Source organism: Staurois parvus, unplaced genomic scaffold (genome assembly GCF_062004578.1).
Source record: "Staurois parvus isolate SC_StPar_1 unplaced genomic scaffold, SC_StPar_1.0 ptg000237l, whole genome shotgun sequence".
Lineage (NCBI taxonomy): Eukaryota > Metazoa > Chordata > Amphibia > Anura > Ranidae > Staurois > Staurois parvus.
In genome coordinates, this window is record NW_028318033.1 from 6,980,285 (window position 1) to 7,003,061 (window position 22,777).

Genomic DNA, 22,777 nt, shown 5'->3' on the forward strand with positions numbered 1-22,777 from the left:
AAATAAAATGTTTGCTCAAAAAACGCCCACAAACGCTGGTTTTCTGTGTTTTACCACATTTTTCAGCATTAGAGCCCTTTACAGCTAAAACACTCCTCTAGAAACCCACTAGTTCTGGGGTTTTTTCCAGCTAAAAAAACACCACAAAACGCTGATTAAAGCCTATGTGTGCACGGATAACACTCTGGAGAGTTTACTGGCTGTGGAACAAAATACCAAAAGCCAAAAACAACAGCTGTAAAAACATACAGTGGGCATGAGGACTACTATCAAATTATTTACAGTATAACTAGATTTTATTTTTATTTTTTTATTTAAATATTTATTGATTTTTCAGATAAACAAGTTGTACAAACATACTCATTAAAACCTTTGCACATTATCAAAACATTTATCATTTCATCCCTCCCCCCCCCCCCTTCCCCCTACCTATATACCACCCCCCCCCCCCCATCTAACCCTTCACCCCTTCTGTTCTGCCTTTTCCTGTTCATTTCTGGAGATCCTAATCCCTATAAAAGAAGAACAAAATATATTGCCGTATTATTCTATGTTAGTCCCCCATAAACTCTATAGTTAGCTTTGACTTTTTGAATTCCTCCCATTTGTTCCATCGTATATGGTGACTCGCCATCTTATGTTCATTCATATGATAAAGTTCCTCCAATTTACATATTTGATCCACCTTATCAACCCAATCTTTTATTTTCGGCACCTCCTGTCTCCTCCAGAACTTGGGTATCAGTCCCTTTGCTGCATTCAAATAGAACAATAAACCAGATTCTTTATATTTTTAAACTGAAAGCTTAGTACTATGAAAAAGGCAAATCTCTGGGTCTACTAGAATATCAACCTCTGTAATTTTCTGAACCAAGCTTTTTATTTTCCCCCAATACTCTTGTATTGTAGGACACTCCCACCATATGTGATACATTGTACCTCTACCTCCACATCCACGCCAACATAAAGGTGAGTTATCTCAACTCAATCTATGTGCCACACTCGGTGTGATATACCATCTTGCCAAACATTTATAGTTAATTTCTACCTCCTGCATATTTATATTTCCGTGGATTATTCTATACATTTTCCTCTGTTTTTCCGCATCTATTGTTACTCTTATATCTCTTTCCCATTTTTCTATATATGGAGGATTTATATCTGTGTTTATTTCAGTGAGAATCTCATATATTTTAGAAGTTCTGTGTTTCCCATCTCCCCATATACCTAATAAGTGCTCAAAAGGGTTCCAATCCTCTCTTGTTCTTAAAGGTTTTGAAAACTTCCCTATAAAGTGTTTCAATTGAAAATAACACCACTCATCCATTCTCGTGAAAACTTCTCCCTTTTTTTCCAATTCCTTAAATGAACCTATTATCTCCTCCACCATTATATCCCTTAATTGTGCATTTTCCTTCTTAATCCACTTCCCTGTGATACCTTCTTTACCCGGGGGGAAAAACTCTGTGGACCATAAGGGCATTAACAATTATTTAATTCCTATCCCATCTGTTTGTGTAAAACATCCCAAACTCTTAAAACATTGAATGTGAACAAACTTGTGCTATCTGCTAATCCTTGGTGTTGTGGAAGTAACCATACAATTCCACTTAATTTAGTATTACTTAGTATATTTTTTATTTTAACCCAGCTTTTCTCCTTTGCATTATATGTCCAGTCAAAAATTCTCACCATTAATACCGAGTTATAATATCTTTTTAAATCTGGTACTCCCACTCCGCCTTTCTCTTTATTTCTACTACATAAAATTTCCTGGCTTATTCTTGGTTTTTTATTCCTCCAAATAAATCTTGTTAACATTTTTTTAATTGTTCTAAAGTATACTTCTGGTAGTTTAATTGGTATCATTTGAAATTTATATAATATTTTTGGAACGATCACCATTTTTATCAAATTTATACAGCCTAACCATGACTGGGTTCCCCCTTCTAATTTCCTTAGTTCATCCCTGATCTCATTTGACAATGGGATATAATTCAATTTATATAAGTTCTTGGAGGATACAGTTAATTTTATTCCTAGATATTTTAATTCTTTTTCTCTCCAAAGGGAAATTCCTCCTGTAGCCTATTTTTCTCTCTATTTGGAAGGTTTATATTTAAAAGTTCTGTTTTTGTTGGGTTAATTTTTAAATTTGATATCTCCCCATACTCTTTTAGTGATCTCATTAAGTTTGGCAATGTTATCCTTGGGTTTCCCACATAAAACAGCATATCGTCTGCATAAGCTGCCACCTTATGCTCTGTGTCTCCTATCCATATTCCCTTTATATCTATATTGATCCTTATTGTAGCCAATAGAGATTCCAGTGACAAAACATATAGAAGTGGAGACAGAGGGCATCCTTGTCTTGTTCCATTTAGCATCCCAAAATACTCTGATAATTCCCCGTCAACCATGATTCCTGCAGAGGGTTGACTATATAGTTTCCTTATCCATTCTCTCATTCTATGTACTATCCCCAATACTTACAATGTGTCCATCATATATCCCCAATCTACTCTATCAAATGCCGTTTCAGCATCAGTCGAGATTACCAACGTGGGGGTTTTCTCTTTCCTGCCTTTTTGTATGATAAATAGAGATCTCAGTCCATTATCTCTACCCTCTCTCCCTGGAACGAAGCCCACTTGATCTATGTGTATCCATTCCGGCATTAGATCTTTCAACCTTTTTTTGGGAGACCCCCCTGTACATGGATCCATGACCTATATGCTACCTTACCATATCTGGATGTAAGTGTTAGTTGCTTTCTTGCTTCCACGATTTTATACTTGCTGTTAATTGTTACTCCTGCTGTTACAATAAATACTACACTATTGGAGCTTTTTTCTCTCTGGGCTCATTCTTTTGGAACCTGCGAGCCCCCCACCCCTCATTAAGGTGATCCATGGTAGGATACGTACACCCATGTGCCTGATCCCCCTGGTGGCCGAAGTCCTTATCGCACGATGCACCTTATGTGGTAATAATACATCACACTGGAATGAGGATACCTGTGCTGGTCGGATGACATCTGGTGATTCTACCCCACCTGACGACATCACCTTTGTGCAGAGTTCCGGTTTTTCCAGAATACCTTCTGGAGTAGGTCTTATTCACTCCTATGCACATTAACATGTGCTATCTGGTTAGTACATTATATACTCACTCTCCATGATCCACGGAAGTCACGTTATTTCAAACAACCATCTAAGGAACCACGAATACCACGTTGCACTTTTTAGACTTCTATTCACCCTTTTTTATTTCCATTTTATGTCATGTCTATTTCCTAATATGAAGCGCTGCATCTTTTTCTATTTTTGTACTAGATCTTTCAACCTGTTTGCCAGAACTTTTGCAAATAATTTAGTATCTGTGTTTAATAAGGAAATCGGTCTATAACTTGAACAGTGAGTAACATCTTTAGATTCTTTACCTTCCTTATGTATGAGAACTACATGTGCTTGTAGGGATTCCCTCCTCATTTCCATCCTCCCCCCAATGCCTTCATATATATCCTCAATTTGGGTACTAATAGTTCTTTATATTTTTTATAATACCTCACAGTGTATCCATCTGGACCTGGACTTTTCCCAGCTGCAGTACTTTTTAGTGCTAGTTGCATTTATTCCTGCGTTATTGCTAATAACTAGATATAACTAGATTTTAAAGTAAGATGCACACAGATGAGGCTTTTTACTGAACAAACACAACACAAAAATTTTCAGGCACACTCACCAGCTAGCCAGCAAAAAAACCCAAAAAACACCATTTTAAAATATGAGTTAAGAACATAGGATTAATTTGCTCAAATTTGCAAATACTGTATATGTGGAAGTCATGCTGCCTCATCAAGGCCTCTCTGGGAAGTCCATAACATAACTCAAGCTGTATTGGGCATGAGGACAATAGGGATCTTCAGATGCCATCACGCTGTGCTGGGCCTCTGATGTGTCCTCAGACCTTTGACCATTTCCATTGCAGAGGTCGAATATATATATGGCCCCAGGAGGAAGCAGTATACCAGTATCATGGCTGCAGCTGCACTACTGTTCAGGATGGCTGCAAACAAAGGAGAAGGAGGAATATTTGTTCCTCCCTCTCCTCTGTGATGAATGAAGCTGGAAGCAACAAGGAATTTGTAAATTCCAGTTTCAGTTCACAAGCAGCCAATCAAATGGATCTGTGTTTGATTGGCTGCCTTGGAGGGTAGAAGAGAGAACAGGGGTCTTATAGACCCCTGATCTCTAAATAAAGAGTACCTGTCATCTGTACCTGTCACTGCCCCCAAAACAAATTAAATGAGTAAAAAAATACAATTAAATAAAATAAATAAAAAAATGAAAGTACTCCTATCTCCCCATGGTTATGCACAAATGCAAATGCACACGTAGGTCTTGCGTTTGATAAATGACTGCGCATATATTGTTGCAATTTTCTATGTTGCACAATGGCCATTGTGTTCTTCAAGAACTTTGCTTTCAGCAAATATATAATGTTTGGTGGTTCTAAGTCATTTTCTAGCAAAAAAACGCTGATTTTAACATGTTGGGAAAAGTTTCAAAATTGCTGTGTGCAGCAAGTGGTTAAGGCATAAGTTACGTCCTGCTATACATGCTTCAACATGGAGGCTCCCATAGATTAGTGTTAGGGACCACCCTTCACAGAGGGGCCTTGATGAGGCAGTGTGTCTTTCACAAACTGCATATTTGCAAATATATGCAATAAAAAACTCTGTATATTAAAATACACTGTGTATTTTATTGATTTTTTTGCTGGCCAGCTGGTAAGTGTGTGGGGAAACTTATGTGTTTTGAGTTGTAAGCTGTCCATCTTCGGCCGAGAATATTCATACGAAAAGTCGTACGAACATTCTTTGAACATTCAGTGAATGGACGAATGTTGTTCAAAAATTGTCTTTTGCTTTTAACATTCAAGTTTAAAATTAATGTAATTTCTGAATGATCACCATATATACTGTCCGAAAATTCATTTGATTGAGAAAAGTTTTCCTTCCTGCCCGTTCAAATGTTCCTGTCACTGCGGTCGAAAACAAACATCGATTTGACCCCACTAACAATTAGAAAATCAAAAGAATATTCTTGAAACAAAAATTCTTGAACAAAAATCTATACAAGCATGGCCAGCTTTAGACTTGGGACATGTTATTAGACTGCTAAAAATTGTTGCTTCCACAGTTGTGGCCTTTCAGTAATTACTTGTGTCACATTTGCTATTTTCCTCAGCATCAGATCTATTATACAAGATTGAAGGAAAAAAAACTGATGGTTGAAAAAGGATGGGCAGCATGCAAAAGGTAAGATTGTGTGAAAGAAATAAAAGTATCGATTTCACAAATAGGTCTCTCTAAAGAAGGTTTCCTTCACTAATCTGAGTAAACACCAAAACACAGACTACGGTCTACAAGGCCTACAAGTTAGGTGCCAAAGAGCCATATGTAACCCCAGGGCCGCAGGTTAGACACCTATATAACTGATTAGAATGCTTGGATCTTCTTTTTTTACCTGCATTAATATTTTCTTTTAATTGTTCAGCAGTTCTCCAAACAGCCATTCTTATTGTTCTTATCTTTACCCCCTACTTATTTCTTGTTGTTTTAATTTTTACTATTTGCAACATTGCAGTAATAAAAGCACAGAAGGGGGAAAAGCTTTATATCTCAGATAATCTTCCAATATTTCTGATTTGCTTTTGTGGCAAATACTTATAACCTTCAAACACTGTCTTGGTTGTAGAAATGTGGGCATTTTAGAAGAGTGGTCATTACAATGATAAAATGAGTTTTAAAACTTGATGTTGTTATACTATATGCCATTCTCTGGTACAAAGGAGGAAAATGCTCAGCTAAAACAAGCACAACCTGCAAGAAATGGGTCATGACTCCCACCAGCACAATTTAACGAAGGTCTGATGCCCCCAATAACAGACTCGCTAGTACTGTTACAGATAACATTTTCCGAGCCATAGCAGACAATTAGGATAACTATACTGCTTCAGGTTACTGCAGGCCAATTACTGTACTGAAGGCAGCATCTTCAGATGCAGCCTCTTAATATTTCTGTTTCATTTTGGAGCTACATTCCAACAAGTAAACAATACATGCCTATTTGTAAATCACTATAATTATTATGTTTGCTATGTTATTTAAAATTCCCATTATATCAAAACTGCTATACTATGGTGATCCTAAACATGCAATGATTACTACACACAGACACCTAAATTAACACATTATAAAATCTAACATGAGAGACCAACACAAAAGAAAGTAGTACTTTTTGAGAGCAGCGGTTTAGTCACAAAAAAGGTGTTTCCCATTATTTTGCATGCTAGTATATATTTTTGGTCCCAAAGTTGTTAATCAGTTCGTAGATTCATGCAGATTACAAAGAAAACATTTTTTGAATTGTAGATGATGGACATTCTTCAGCAAGTTTGTTGCCCAAGGCGGTTGTCTTGTTATCTTTACCTTAGAACCCTGGCTTTAAGTTGTCTTGGAGCTCTAAAGCCGAAGGTCACTGGTGCTTCAGAAGGCTACCCTCGGGCCTACACAATTAGTGTTCACCTGGATCACCTTTGATCTGGGGTCTACATAGTTAGGGTTCACCTCAGTCACCTTTGGTTGGGGGCAGGACTACGCTTGTGGTATGGAAGTAAATTAGGCTCCTTTAGCAAACAATTCACTGTAACACCAAGAATGTCATCTATAATCTCTCTCCTGCAACTGTTTATTGTGTTGAAATTTCCTGAATATCCAAAACCAAAAATGTATAATATAGCAGCTTCTAGTGTTTAGATGTGTTGGCAGTTTTCATTTTAATTTTTTTTTTTTTAAACTAAGCTGCCGGAATTTTTAGCTACAATATCTAAAAATATTGGTTTTGGGTTCAAATGCACCTGAAATGCATTCACCCAAAGCCAACATTTGTACTAAACTAAGCTTTGGTCTGCATTAGGCAGTCATGTATTTATCCTATGGGAACCCTGGTGCCTAAACAACCCTGTCAAGTTTCATGGTCTAACACATTTTGAAGGTGCACAGTAAATGTATTATACAGTATGTAATGTATTTTGTTTGTATGTGCATTGGCTGTGTTTTTGTTCATGTAGCTTTTTTTAACAACTGCCAAGCAAACCATGTCCCTGGTCCACAATAGAGATGCAAAGGCCCTAGACTCTTCACTTCCTCGAGTCAAATAATTTGAACAGGCAATGAGAAACCTATTATTGGGATATCAGTAATTTACTAAGGAAAGTAATAGAAAGTCTCACTCTTGCTGTAATCATTTGTGAACAGGGAGCAGATAGGATATACAATGATTGCCCGCTGTCAATAACTGCAGCTCTCACTCTAACTGTGGTCTGAATGCACTCAGGACCACTAGACCACCATACATTATCTGTACTGACTCAAAGGGAAAATGCCCCCCTGCCCTGTTCTTCCTTGCATCCGGTGATTAGATGTGATTATTTAGACCTTTTTTTTCTTTGTTTTCGCTATACTCCTATACCTAACCTTTAAAGTAAACCTAATCCTAATAATATAAGAAAAAAATGATCAAAAATCAAAAGAATACTAACTTTTTGATAATACCATCCATATCACAATTACATTTTTTGCATCAAATATCCAGGATGCTTAAAAATGTACGAATGAAAGCTATAATAAAATGATGGTTGTAAAAATAACTGATCTACTGAAAGAGACTGCAGTGTTGAGAACCTGCCTTGAAAAGTGGTTGTCCTGAAAGAGCCTGGCATGTAAAGACAACAGTCTAGTAGGAATGTCCTAGAGAGAGAAACTGCCCGAAGGACTGTCTGCCATGTGAAGAGAATGGCCTGGCAAAACTGTCCAAGAGAATTTCTCATGTAGCCACTCATGCAGACACTATTCTAGAGAAAGGCCCCTGGAGAATGACTGGTGTGGAAAGAGCATGTCATGCGGAAAGATAGTCTATAATAAGCATGTCATGTGGATAGATTGCCAAGTTAACCCAGTTCAGTTTCCCACCCAAGCCCAGTCACATGACCTGTGAAGTCTCTTATGGGCCACATGAGACTGCACCTCTGACGTCAGAGAAGACCTAATAACGCTCATAAAACATTTTTTTGTGTTGTTTTGTTTCTGCCTCTAAACGCTTGCAAACGCCTATGTGTGCAAGAACATGTGCTAACATGGAGGGGAGTTTAAAGGCACAAAAAAAAACATCTGACACTCAAAAAGTGGCAGTGTGCATGACGCCTACAGGTTTAGAATATTATGATTATGCGATGATGATTATTCCTATTGCTCATGAGAAAAAAAATGTGTGGCAAACAGTTATACAGGGAAAAGTTCCCTTTTGCCTCTGCTGCCTATAAACACATGCTCACTGTGTCCGATGGTAAATCTAACACTATGGTAATGTCATCCCACTGCATTGTCAACATTTGGTGATCAAATACCTACATTTCAAGGCACCTGCATACACGAGGAAAAAAGGGGTGGGCAGGAGGGGCGGCTGCCCTGGGCACTATGGTTTAATGTGAAGGGAGAGGCGCCACAAGCCAGCTTAGAGCTGAACATAACATACCAAATCTGAAGTGCAGGAGAGAGATGAGAGGAGATGCAGGCCGAGCAGTTTGGCCTTTTGGCACTGGAAGCCAGTGGACTTTGTCCCTGCACTGCCTGCATGAGGTACCCAGGCCTGGCAATGTCCCTTCAAGTACCATGTATGAGACCTGACCATCTTTTGAAGGCTACTGCAAGTGGAGGCAGCTGAAAACTCAAACACAGGGAAGCAAGAGTTTTTAGGCAATTCAACTAGGAGCATTCACCAAATACTGGGATAACAGAAAATAATCTGTGGGCAGTTAGCACAAAAACATTAAAATCCTAAAAAATTTGGGGTAACATTTACCTGTGCCCTTCTGTAGTACTGCTTGGTTATTGTCTGGTACCTTTCCTGCCCAGCCGTATCCCTATAAAACAAAACAACAAAACAAAATGCTTCTTGGTTAACAGATTAAATAACAGATGTATAAAAGTGTCAGTTACTGAAGCGTGTAAGATGGGTATTATTATGTCAGCTCTTCAAACCCTGCCGAGATCCTAAGATGACATTATGGTAAATCAGATACTTTCACCCTAAGCCATACGGCTTTACACGCTGGATGTCTTGGCACAAACAATGGATATGCATAGAAATTGATTTTTTTTCATCTTGGTGCTCAGTCTAGACAGATATTAGAGCACAGATGAGAATCAGCCTTCCTGTATATTTGATTTTCCACACTGTGAGCATTCCCTGTGCTGCACGAAAACGGTTATTCCAGACCTCTGCATGCATACTGACATCCAGCAGGTTAGTTGGCCAGCTACAGGCAACCATGAAACACCTGCCAGTCTCCAGGGCTGCGGATAAGGAGGTACCACCAGTCCTGCTGTACGGGGCCCAGGCCAGCAAGGATGGCCCAGGCAGCTGGGTGAATCGAATATGGGCAGGGAGGGTGATTGACATGGCGGGGAGGCAATTAGTGGAAGTGATCTCCAGTATGGCTCTCTTTGCAGCAGCTGAGAGCTGGCTTCTTTCTGCTCTCCTTCCCACTGGCTTTCTGCTGCTGCAGAGACAGCCATACAGGGGATTTGTTCCAGTAATTGGGGGAGAGGGTCATGTTAGGTTGGCTGTATGGGACCCCATGGTTTCTAACAGAAGCCCTTCCAGTCCCCCTGCTTTCCTTTTTCAAACTGATCACACTAGACACAAAAGCACATAGATCCCAGCATGGTCAGTTTTCTGACTGTGCTGGGAAAACAGTCTGCCTCTCCTCCAATGGTCAGACTTGTGCCGACACCTCACCCCCCTTCTGCACTGCCATTCACTGACAAGATCAGTGTACTGCTGTTTCGCCACCTCTAGCTCTCTTAGCCCTTGCAGTTGAAAACAGAAAAGAGATTATGTGATCACTTATTAAAAAAAAGGTATTAATAAAGTTTGTTTTTCTTTTAACAAATACACAACTGTTTTGCATTTAATTTCTACTTTAAACTGAATGGGTTGTTTAACAAGGCAAGGATTCACATATACTTTAATTTCTTGTTTAGTCTAGTCAAGAGAAGAACTTTAACTTATCTGATTCTGTGCTTCTCAGCAAATGGTGTTCCAGCAGTGGACTGTCCCTCAGCATCGTTGCGCCCAGTGCAGGTCTATGGACCCTGCATTAGTGTAAATAATGTTGAGACCTTATACCATAGAGCATAGGGGAAAAGATGCTGCAGCGACAGGTCTAGCCAGTGCAGAGGATCAGGTAAGCACATTTTTTTTAACAATTTCTAAACAAGCAGTTAACCCTTGCAGTGTAGGTACAGCCCCACTGCAAGGAATAGTTTTTTGGTTTCCCAGAGTTGGGCTTTAAGTCATCTTGGATCTTTTTCATTAGACAATATGCAGACAATATGCAGTTCAGTTTTGGGCACCAATTCACAAAAAAAAACATTGGGGAACTAGAGAAAGTGCAGAGAAGGCCATCGAAACTGATAAGAGGCATGGAGGAGCTCAGCTATGAGTAAAGATTAGAGGAATGGAATTTATTCTCTCTTGAGAAGAGGAGATTAAGGGGGATATGATCAACATGTATAAATACATCAGTGGTTCATATAGTGAACGCGGTGTAGAGTTATTTACCCTGAGGTCATCATAGAGGACAAGGGGGCACTCTTTACATCTGGAGGAAAAGAAATGTAATCTCCAAACACGGAAAGGTTTCTTCACAGTGAGAGCTGTGAAAATGTGGAATAGACTCCCTCAAGAGTTGGTTCTAGCCAGCTCAGTGGATTGCTTTATAAAAGGCCTGGATTCTTTCTTAGATACACAGAATATAACTGGATACTAACATTTATAGGTAAAGTTGATCCAGGGAATATCTGATTGCCTCTCGGGGGATCAGGAAGGAATTTTTTCCCTGCAGGAGCAAATTGGGGCTTTGCTTTGCTGGGTTTTTCTTGCCTTCCTCTGGATCAACTGTGGGCATAGGATTATAACTTTTTTTTTTGGTTGAACTAGATGGACTTTTGTCTTTTTTCAGCCAGACTAACTATGTAACAATATAATGTAACATTGGGAAATTTAAACCCCCAAGAGAAATTTGACTTTGTCAATAGGGCAGTCCATTCAGAAGTAAAAGTTTAAGCTATAGGTGTTCTATATCACTGGCTGCCATGTATATCTCTTGAAAACTTTTACAGTAGGGGCTCCCTGACAAAGTTCCTACCTTAGTCCACATTTAGGCATAATTTTTCCCACTAAACTACCCACATTATCACTTGGATTCAAAATTCTTCAGAGAATGGTTCACTTTCATTATTGCTGTGTAGCGTAGCTGTCCTAAAGCATTTAAAAAATTGGTTTTGCATTTACAGTATGACAAAGCTGATTGTCTTTGCCATATGAAATGCTGAATTTATGTTGTCTTCTTAGGTTTTAGCCATCTGTTCCAATATCTCATGAGAGCGTAAACTCCCAGAACAGTAAGCCTTTTTTTAAAAAAAAAAGAGCCTGCTGCTGTTGATTTAAGAGTAAACAGTGTAGGTATAAAAATATATATGTACCTGAGCTGTATTTTCAGGGATATTCACATCAAGGTAGATGATATGTTGCCTTTCCCCTAGCAGGCAAATCAAAACCCCTAGCATTGGATAACTTTCCCCTAGCAGGCAAATCAAAACCCCATAGGAGAGAGGGCGCAGTGTGGAAGTTTGCCTGCAGTTTAGTAGACTTCTGTCAGAATGAGAGAGCTGGAGAGAGCAATAGGCAGGCGGGGTGAAATGATACAGAGGAGGACGGAGCATTGGTCCCACTGCCAGGCCGGATGGAGGTGTGTGCCCAGCTGTGCAGGAGGAGTCAGGCAAGGGGGGCTGCCGGTGGAAATGGAGGTCAGGGTGGTGGAAGCTCCTTGCAGTTTACTGCAGCTGCCCCTGCCACCAGAGGTCCAGGTGCTGATCTCCTCATGCCTGCCCCAGACTCAGCTAATCCTTTTGGCCCTGGTGTGCCGCAACTTCCTCCACCGACATCATCTGGAGGAGGAGCCACAAGACTGGGAGGAGCCGCAGGACTTGTGAGATCTGAGGGATTAGTAAACTCAAGGTGTGTGTGATGAAGGAGGGGGGTATCTGGGGATGTCTTAGGGGAGAAGTAACTGGGGGGTGATCAGACTGGGGTAAGTAGATGGGGTGATCAGGGTGGAGGTATCTGGAGAGTATGATCACAGTGGAGTTATCTAGGGAGGGGTAAGCAGGGTGGGAGGTCTCTGAGGGGTGTGATCAAAATGGGGGATCCCTAGGGGGTGTGATGAAAGTGGGGAGGATCTTGGGAAGTGTGATCAGGGTGGGGGGGGTAGCTGGAGGGGATTATTGGAGTAGGGGTATCTCGGGTGTGACCAGGGTGGAGGGATCTTGAGACGTGTAATCATGTGATCAGGGTGGGGGTATCTGGAGATGTGATCAGGGTTGAAGGGTATCTGAGGAGGTATGATCAGAGCAGGGTATCTGAGCAGGTGTGATCATGTGATCAGGGTGGGGGGGTTTCCATTTTTATCAATGGTGTGTGACATCCTTCATGCTGCATCCCATCACATTACAGGCACAACATGAAGGAGGTACCAGCTGAGCTGTAGACAGTGAAAGGATATGGTGGAGGGGAGGGGTGGCAGGAGAATGGTGGGGAAAGGGGGGCGGCAAAATGCATCTTCGCCTGAGTAGACAAAAATCCTTACACCAGCCCTGGCTGGAGGACGACGAGAGATCAGAAGGACCTTCAACTAGCTCAACCCCTGAAAATGTCAAAACCATTCAGCAACTTGTGCATGATGATCGATGGAGAACCATTCACAACACTGCTGCCAGTGTCGATGTGTCATATGGAACAATTCAGGCAAACCTCACATGTAATTTGAGCATGCGCCATGTTGCTGCCAAATTTGTCCCCTGGCTGCTGACCCAGGAGCAGAAGGAATACCGTGTCAAAGTCTGCCAAGAACTCCGTCAACATGCCATGGATAACCCATCCTTCATGTTGAGGATCTTTACCAATGACGAAACTTGGGAGTTGCACGCAGAATTTTATGTTTGCTGTTTGTTCTAACTTGCTGTCCTTGATGAAATTGCAGGTAATGCACATGGTCAGAATAGCACCAGTTGCACAGCTCCCGATGTACACAGGACAATGTCTTTTGGCACACTGACTTATGAAGGTCGGTGCTCCCTGTGATTGTGCATGCAGCCTTGTGCTGCCATCTGTTGGCATGTTACAAAACTAGCCTTGAAACTTTTTGATACTATCTCATATTACAAACCTCTTGATGAGCTGTTTGCCTAATATTTTTCTATGAAATGCATATATACTGTAGCTAATACTATTTTTTTTCTTAGCTTTGAATAGAGTGATGAAGGGTGTATATATTGAGTAAATTAACCCACTTTCTTGCTCTTGATTATCCCGGGTCATGAAGACTGAAAATTGGACAATTCTCAGTAGAACAAAAAGGTGAGAAATTTGCTGCGCTGACAACTGTCTGGGAGGGAAGTTCTCCTCACATTGTAGATATATCCTCTCACTTCCTGTTGAGACACCATGACACAAACTATAAGGAAATCTTAAATCTATACTGAACAAGGGTACGTTTCACTACGCACCATCTGGCCAATTGATGAATCTAAAATATAACCTTTATTCAAATATATAAAAAATGTATGCTCATCTGCAATTAATGCCTATTGCAGTGGAATGAACTGCGCACAACAATATAACCAAATACCATTGCAATTGTTTACCTTACATCCAAATGGTTGATAACACCAGACCAAAATCATATACCATACCGTTTTACATGAAGTGATGGCATACAAGGAGGTACTGTAGTGTGATCATAAACCTATCAGATTGAATATATAATCTCTGTTAAGGAAATGGAGTTACCCCATGGACATACTAATTGAATAGTATAATCTATCTTGCTACAGATATGTAGTAAGGGTACACTCATCCACAGGCTTAAATGTCAGCCTCTCATGGAAAAGCCCCATACATCACCATATCCACTCAAAAATACCTCACTGTCTTGAGGAATGCAAATGATGCACTGTAAAATGCAGTACAGACCTCTCCAAAAAGGGGGGGGGGGGAGAGAGGAGTGAATACCACGTGCACTCAAAAAGTGCTCCCAAAGAAAGACCCAAAGAAAACAAAAAAACTCTACATGTTTTGTTTCAGAAAACAGAGCTTCGTCAAGAGTATAAAGAATTAAAATAGGTCACTACGTAATTACAGCTGAGCATACATTTTTTATATATTTGAATTAAGGTTATATTTTAGATTCATCAATTGGCCAGATGGTGCGCAAGGAAACACACCCTTGTTCAGTATAGATTTGTTATTTGCCAAAAATGATGATTTACAATTAAGGCTTAGTTAAATAGTATAAGGAAATCTTCCCAACAGGAGAGCAAAAAAAAAAAAAAACTGATGGAATTTTAATCATTCTCTTCTCTATGAAAACTTGTTAGTTTTGGCTATACATAAAGTCATACTTTAGTACAAATGTTTTTTGAAAGTCCAGTAGTTTCCTTTTGATTTGTTTTTACCTGATTTAAAAATGCAAATATGTGGCTTCACAGTCAATATAATAGCTTTTAAAACTGTGTATTAAAACTTCTTGAACCATGATGGCTTCAGTACTGTGTTAAATAAATCCTCTTACTGTAGCCCGAATGTCTGGAAGCATTTTTTATACCATATTAACCCATCAATGTGTGAGATTCCCTAACTGGGTTGCATTACTAACAAAGCTCTGGAAAGGGCATCTGTAAGGATCTGAATCTAGACCCGTAAACTGTTATATTATTGCAGTCCAGCCCCTCAGGGATAGATGTGTGTGCTGCAATTTAATTATATTCTCCCCCTGAGCAAACGTGTAAACCAAGTGTCAGGATGTAGGGCCCACACAGAAGTGACCTTTCTCCTGCCCCAGGTTAAGGGCTGATAACTGATGTTCTGTGCTGTTGGAGTTTAAATCTATTATTAAAAAGGAGGTGTTACTTCTTTCTGTGTAATCCTGACAGCATCTCAGTTATATGACAGCTTTCTGTGTATTTCATATCAGCACTGATCTCAGGCAGAAGAAAGGATGCTCTAATTACCTAACAATTCTGCTCTGACAGAGTGAGCCTACAAGCAAATAATAAAAGTAAATCATAAAAGTTAAGTAAAGAATAAGGCTGGCTTTAGACAATTCAAACTTACTTGATTCCCCCATCCACAAGTAAAAGTGGATGAGGGAACCCTGGCTGCTGAGCTATTTTATTCTGAAAGCGGGGAGACACTGATCAGTGCTGCTGGCTATAGCCGGCGGAGCTGATAGAGCAATAAACATCTGACAGGCAGGGGTGTATTTACCACAAGGCAAACAAGGCAGTTGCCTAGGGCGGAATTTTTCAGGGGGCAGCACTGTCCCCTGCAAGAAGTGACTCTTGCGACATGGGGATCAGGGGGGAGCCGAAAGAGGCTGCAGACTGCTTGATCGTGTATGCAGAGCCCAACTCTCGTTCCCAGGGATGTCCAGAGTTGTAAAGGTGAGTGGTTTCCTCTCCGGGTGGGGGGGGGGGGCAGGGGTATTGTTGGTCAATGTCAGGCGAGGGGGGGGGGGGCAATGTTTGTGTTGCCTAGGGCAGCACAAAACCTAAATACACCACTGCAGACAGGGCAGTTGTACAGAAGTCAATTGGTGGATCAACTTTTGTACAAGCAGCCTGCCCATACATGGATCAAAATTCATGCAGTCCCTGCTGAACCAGCCAAATTTCAATTCATGTATGTAAGTTGAGGCTGTACTGCTATAGCAAGTCTAGAGCAGAGATTTAGATTATTACAAATGCTTGGTGACTGGTAATCTTACACTTGACCAAAGGCAAATACTGTATGTCTGCTGCCCAGGGCTTTTTTCCACTGGAACTTGAAAGAACTCCACCACCTCTGGCTCAGGCCCTCTGCTCACAACTATCACTTGTAAACACATACAGTACATATATACGCACACACACATACACACACACAATATAGACAAAAGTATTAGAACACCCCTCCAAATCATTGGATTCATGTGTTCCAATCACCTCCATGGACACAGGTATATAAAATCAAGCATCTAGGAATGCAGACTGCTTCTACAAACATTTGTGAATGAATGTAGCTCAGTGAATTCAAGCGTGGTACCATGATAGGTTTCCTTGCTACTAAATATTCCAAGATTGAATGATAGCGGTATTATAACAAAGGGGGAGCAACTGGGAACAGCAGCAACTCAGCCATGAAGTGGTAGACGTAAAATTACAGAGCGGGGTCAGCGCATGCTGAAGCGCACAGTGCACAGAAGTCGCCAACTGTCTACAGAGTCAATAGCTAAAAACCTTTAAACTTTGTGTAGTCTTCAGATTAGCACAACAGAGCTTCATGGAAAGGTTTTCCATGTCCAAGCTGCTGTGTCTAAGCCTTATATCACCAAGTGAAATGCAAAGCGTCGGATGCAGTGGTGTAAAGCACGCCACAACTGGACTCTAGAGCAGTGGAGATGTGTTCTCTGGAGTGATGAATCACGATTCTCTGTCTGGCAATCTGATGGACGTGTCTGGGCTTGGCGGTTGCCAAGAGAACAGTACTTGCTTGATTGCATTGTGCCAAGTGTAAAGTTTGGTGGGGGGTTATGGTTTGGGGTTGTTTTTCAGGGGTTGGGCTTGGCCCCTTAGTTCCAGTGAAGGGAACTCTTAAGGTATCGGCATACCAAGACATATTGGACAATTCAATGCTCCCAACTTTGTGGGAACAGTTTTGGGATGGCCCTTTCCTGTTCCAACATGATTGTGCACCACTGCACAAAGCAAGGTCCATAAAGACATAGATGAGAGAGTTTGGGGTGGAGGAACTTAATTTGCTTTCAGAGAGTCCTGACCTCAACTCAATAGAACACCTTTGGGATGAATTAGAGCGGAGACTGAAAGCCAGGCCTTCTCGTCTGTCATCAGTGCCTGATCTCACAAATGTGCTTCTGGAAGAATGGTCAAACATTCCCATAGACACCTTGTGGACAGCCTTCCCAGAAGAGTTGAAGCTGTTATAGCTGAAAAGGGCGGGCCAACTCAATATTGAACCCTATGGACTAAGACTGGGATGCCATTAAAGATCAGGTGCGTGTAAAGGCAGACATCCCAATACGTTTGGCAGTATAGTGTGTGTGCATATATAATTTTTTTTCTTTTAGAACCACTGACAGGTTAAGTGAATAACATTATCTCATGACAATGGCAAATGAAAGTCAGTGGGATATATTAGGTAGCAAGTAAACATATTGTCCCTGAAGTTGATGTTTTGAAAGCAGATAAAAAGGGCATTTCAAATTGTTGGGACTGTGTAGCCCATGCTGACCCGGGTCCATTGCAAAAATTGCCTACAATGGGCATGTGAGCATCCAAACTGGACCACAGAGCAATGGCAGAAGATGGCATAACCTGATAAATCACATTTTCTTTTACATCATGTGGATGGCCAGGTGTGTGTGTTATGCTTACCTAGGGAAGAGATGTCACCAGTGTACAGTATGGGAAGAAGGAAAGTCAGTGGAGGCAATGTGATGCTTTGGGCAATGTTCTTTTGGGAAACCTTGGGTACTGACATTCATGCAGATGTTACTTGACACATACCACCTACATAAACAGTTATTGATCAAGTACACCCACTCATGGAAATGGTATTTCCTGATGGTAGTGACCTCTTTCAGCAGGAAATTGTGCCCTACCTCACTGCAAAAATTGTTCAAGAATGGTTTAATAAACAAAATAAAATGTTTGACATGTTGACTTGGCCTCCAAATTCTTCAGATCTCAATCCAATAAAGCATCTGTGGGATGTGCTGGAAAAACAAGTCCAGACCATGAAGCCCCACCTTGCAACTTACAGAACATAAAGGATCTGTTACTGATGGCTTCGTACCAGATAGCTTTAGAGGTTTTGTCACATCAATGCCTCGATGGATCAGGGCTGTTTTGGTGGCAAAAGACATAGCCACTCAATATCAGGTGGTTAGACTTTGTAAAACTGTTGACTAAAAATTGTAAGTGCACATTGTTCTGAAATGTCTTTGCATGCTGTAGCATTAACAGTGCCTTTTGCTGGAAATACCTGAAAAATATTTGGAAGAGTGTCCAAATACTTTTGGCTATACAGGTAGGTGTTATGGTTTACTGGCCATAAACATCTGGAAATAGACATATAATTATCTAAAGCATATCTAGCTCATAGCTGACCTTGACTGTCCCTGATTTCCAGGGGCAATAATTTAAATTAAAATTATCTTCAATGTCAATAAATAACTGTACCATAGAGAACATTTTTCCCTCCTTTAAAGCCTAAGTGTAGCCACACAATTGTTTTTAAGTTTTGGACGAAGTGGAGAAGGGATAGAACATGAACAGTAACAAACTGCATTTTTGGTAAAAGGCAGAAAGGATTAGAACCTCTATAAGATTTTTATTACTGTCAATCAATGAAAACTGCACCTATCATTTCTTGTCCTGTTGTTGGGGGGGGGACAGGAAGAGAAATTAAATTTCCCCAGAAGGTCATGGACAGCAATAAAAACTGGAGAGAAATATGTGCTGTCCTCATGTCTAAAACTAAACAAAAACATTCTGGTTGGATATGGTAATATGTTCAATTATTATTTTGGCCTTGGTTCACACTGGATCCGACTTTGAAATCCACTTAAAATCGCACAATTTCAAAGTTGGATGGCAGTGTAACTTCAAGTGTGACTTTTTTTTTTTTTTAAATATTTATTGATTTTCAAAATATTAGGAAATTTAAAATCCACAATATAAATTCTCTACATTCATATAACAACAGTATCTAATTTGAACATTAATTTCCCATATTTTCCTTATTTCTCCCAACCCCCCCACTAGCAGCTCCATAGTCACCCCCCCCCCACCCTAACCTCCCACCCCACCCTACATCCACCGCTCTTTGGCAAGAGAAAAAAGAGGCTCTAAATCATGCTCTCATCATAAGGGGGCAAGAAAAAGAGAGGCCTTACTCTCGTCCATTCACACTTGATCTAAACTCTTCCCATTTTTTCCATTTCACCTGATATATCCCCATACCATCTTCCTGGGCATAAAACAGTTTCTCTAATCTTACAATATGGTCCATTCTAACTATCCAGTCTTGTTTTTTTGGAGCTTCTACTTGACGCCAAAATGTTGGAATCAATCCCTTGGCTGCATTTAGAAAATATATTCCTGATTCTTTATATTTATTTACTGCTATTTCTGTATTATGTAAGAGGCAGGTTCCAGGGTCCAGACTAATATCAATTTCCGTAATCTTTCTAATTTGGTGTACCACTTCTCTCCAGAATATTTGTATCTTTGGACATTCCCATCATATGTGATAAAACGTGCCTATCTCTCCACACCCCCGCCATCTTTGTGACTTCATGCACAGATGCCTATGAAAATTGCACCTGAAATCGGCAAAAGTAGTGCAGGAACTACTTTTCAAATCTTCGTCGGATTCGCACCAATTAGAACGGTTCCATTGCTGATCATTAGATGCGATTTGAACGGTCAAATCGCATGAAAAGTCGCAACAGTGTGAACAGGGCTTAAGGAGTTAAGGAGCGTCTATAGTAAAACGTTTGGGAACAGCATTTCAAATTCAAAAAACAATCTTTACCATTAAATAACCAAGTCACAACTGGGTATGCAATGCTCTGCAGTCCTCTGAGATCGCATTTTACTTCAACAGCCAAGATAAACCATCACAGCAGCTAAGTATATATAAAAAGAATTTTATTGGAAACAGTGCCAGTAAAATTACTTGCCACCGGTTTGTCTTGATTAAGCTGAGAATGAATGCAGAATTGTTCTACCTTTATGGCAGTGGTAATGGGCTCCAATAAAACATGGTACATGGGAACACAAATACATAGCTAATTGCATATGATTGCACAATGCCACAATCATGCTTGACAAATGGTTTGTAATTGCTGCCAGGTAGCACATCTTGTAGAAGCAAATTACCACAGTCATAGCAACTGATTGCTTTAAATTGAACGTAAAATTTGGTTGAGCAGTAGCCCAGACCTTATACACACTAAATACTTGGAAAGTGGTCATGTATTGCTCATGCATTACAAGAAGCGATTCTTTGAAAATAAAATTCAGGTCAACAGTGAAAGCACCCTGCATCCAATATTGTTTTAAAGTGCAACTATATACAAATGTTAATACAAACATATCACTCAGTACTTTTGGAAAGGGCACATATCCAAAGGCCTAAGACACTTGGTCTTTTTCAGGAATTTCGAATTTTTATCATCAAGTTCAAATACAGACCACATGCCAAATTACCAAGATCTTCAGAAATGAGGTCAGCATTGAAGGGATGCTTTGACTATGCTGTGCTCCTCACTCTTATATTAATAATAGAGTGTAAGTTACATTTTATAAATGCTGGCTTGTACATATTAATAATGCATTCATCACTAGATCCTACATGTTTCAGTTTTGCCATGGCAGTGTTTCATTGAAGCACTTGGTTTAAAATCAAGGATTCTTAATACACCACAGCAACTTTCATTCAAAAGGAGAATAAGTACCATAGTGTTTATGTCTGTATAATAGTGTGCTTTCCTTTCTATTTGCATTCAGTGATGAAGGGGATCTAGAACAGCATTTCCCTTAGGAAAGATATCTGTACCATAATTTATCATCATTATTCTTTATACCAATTCCAGCAAGGCTGATAACAGTTTTATGATAATAATTGAGCATAAAAGAACACTGGCCCCGTGGATAAACGTGAATCAATGGCGCCAAACTAAGTAGGTTTTATAGCAACTATGCAACTAAATAAAAACAAAAATAGCCCAGCCTGTAAAATAAAAAAAAAAAAAGTAAGGGACTTGGCTGTCCCACTATCGATCTTTACTTGCTAAAAAGTCTTCTGCATCAACTAGACTTCCGTGTGTGTCTGACGGCTGGTCCCCCACTGTGCAGCATTGTTTCATCTGCTGCCTTGTTAGCTATTACAGGACACAGTAGTAATGTAAGGGCTACTGGATGAAACCACAGCATGCAGAGAGAGAACCATGCATCTGACACTCCTGGAAGTGTCAAATTCAGAAGGTTCTTCAGCCAGCATAGCTTTGCAAAGGAGCAAAGAATGGCAGCACAGGTGACAGGGCACCCAAGTGTTACCCTTTTCTTTCCAGGATAGGTTTTTTTTATTATATTTGTTTATTCTAGCGACAAAGTTACTATAAAGAATTCAAACACAGGAATACAAAGGTGCCCTCACTACACAATAGGAAGGGACATCAGTTCATAATATGGCAAAATATACCAAATGACTACTAAATTAATAGAATTTACAATAACTAAAATACTACCTATACCTACAGATTGGTGCCTTAGCTGTGTAGAATTAATTATAACCGCACTTACCAGATCTGTATCCGCACTTTGATTCCATCAACGTCTATTGTCTTCATTTTAAAATCCACTCCTGGAGAAAAGAAAAAAAAAGGATGTAATTATTGTAACAAATTGCAGTATAATATATTCATACATACATATATACACTATATTGCCAAAAGTATTGGGACGCCTGCCTTTACACGCACATGAACTATAATGACATGCCAGGCTTAGTAGGGTTCAATATTGAGTTGGCCCACCCTTGCAGCTATAACAGCTTCAACTCTTCTGGGAAGGCTGTCCACAAGGTTTAGGAGTGTGTCTATGGGAATGTTTGACCATTCTTCCAGAAGAGCATTTGTGAGGTCAGGCACTGATGTCGCAAAGGAAGGCTTGGCTGGCATTCTCCGCTCTAATTCATCCAAAAGGTGTTCTATCGGGTTGAAGTTAGGACTCTGTTCAGGCCAGTCAAGTTCCTCCACCCCAAACTCATTTATAAATGTCTTTATAGAACTTGCTTTGTGCACTGGTGCGCAGTCATGTTGGAACAGGAAGGGGCCATCCCCAAACTGTTCCCACAAAGTTGGGACCATGAAATTGTCCAAAATGTCTTGGTATGCTGATGCCTTAAGAGTTCCTTTCACTGGAACTAAGGGGCCAAGCTCAATTGCTGAAAAACAACCCCACACCATAATCCCCCCTCCACCAAACTTTACACTTGTCTCTAGAGTCCAGTGGTGGCGTGCTCTACACCACGGCATCCAACACTTTGCATTGTACTTGGTGATGTAAAACTTGGATGCAGCTGCTCGGCCATGGAAACCCATTCCATGAAGCTCTCTGTGCACTGTGGTTGAGCTAATCTAAAGGCCACATGAAATTTGGAGGTCTTTAGCTATTGACTCTGCAGACAGTTGTTGACTTATGCGCACAGTGCCCTTAAGTATTCGCTGACCACGCTCTGCCATTTTACGTGGCCTACCACTTCGTGGCTGAGTTGCTGTTGTTCCCAGTTGCTTCCACTTTGTTATAATACCACTAACAGGTGACTGTGGAATATTTAGCAGCATGGAAATTTCACAGATGGACTTATTGCACAGGTAGCAACCTATCACGGTACCACACTTGGTCAACACTGAACTCCTGAGAGTGACCCATTCTATCAGAAATGTTTGTAGAAGCAGTCTGCATGCCTAGGTGCTTGATTTTATACATCTGTAGTCATAGAGGTGATTTGAACACCTGAAT

The 22,777-nt window shown here is 40.3% G+C and overlaps 1 protein-coding gene across 1 annotated transcript in view; it reads right to left on the reverse strand.

The window, feature by feature from the left end:
* The window catches only part of RAB15 (RAB15, member RAS oncogene family), a 112,133-nt gene that overhangs the window by 60,343 nt on the left and 29,013 nt on the right, over positions 1-22,777 (reverse strand). The window contains exons 2-3 of the mRNA XM_089680264.1: positions 21,557-21,617; positions 8,928-8,988 (exon numbers count right to left, since the gene is read on the reverse strand). Coding sequence (XP_089536390.1) covers positions 8,928-8,988; positions 21,557-21,617 — 122 coding nt within the window. The remainder of the gene's footprint in view (positions 1-8,927; positions 8,989-21,556; positions 21,618-22,777) is intronic.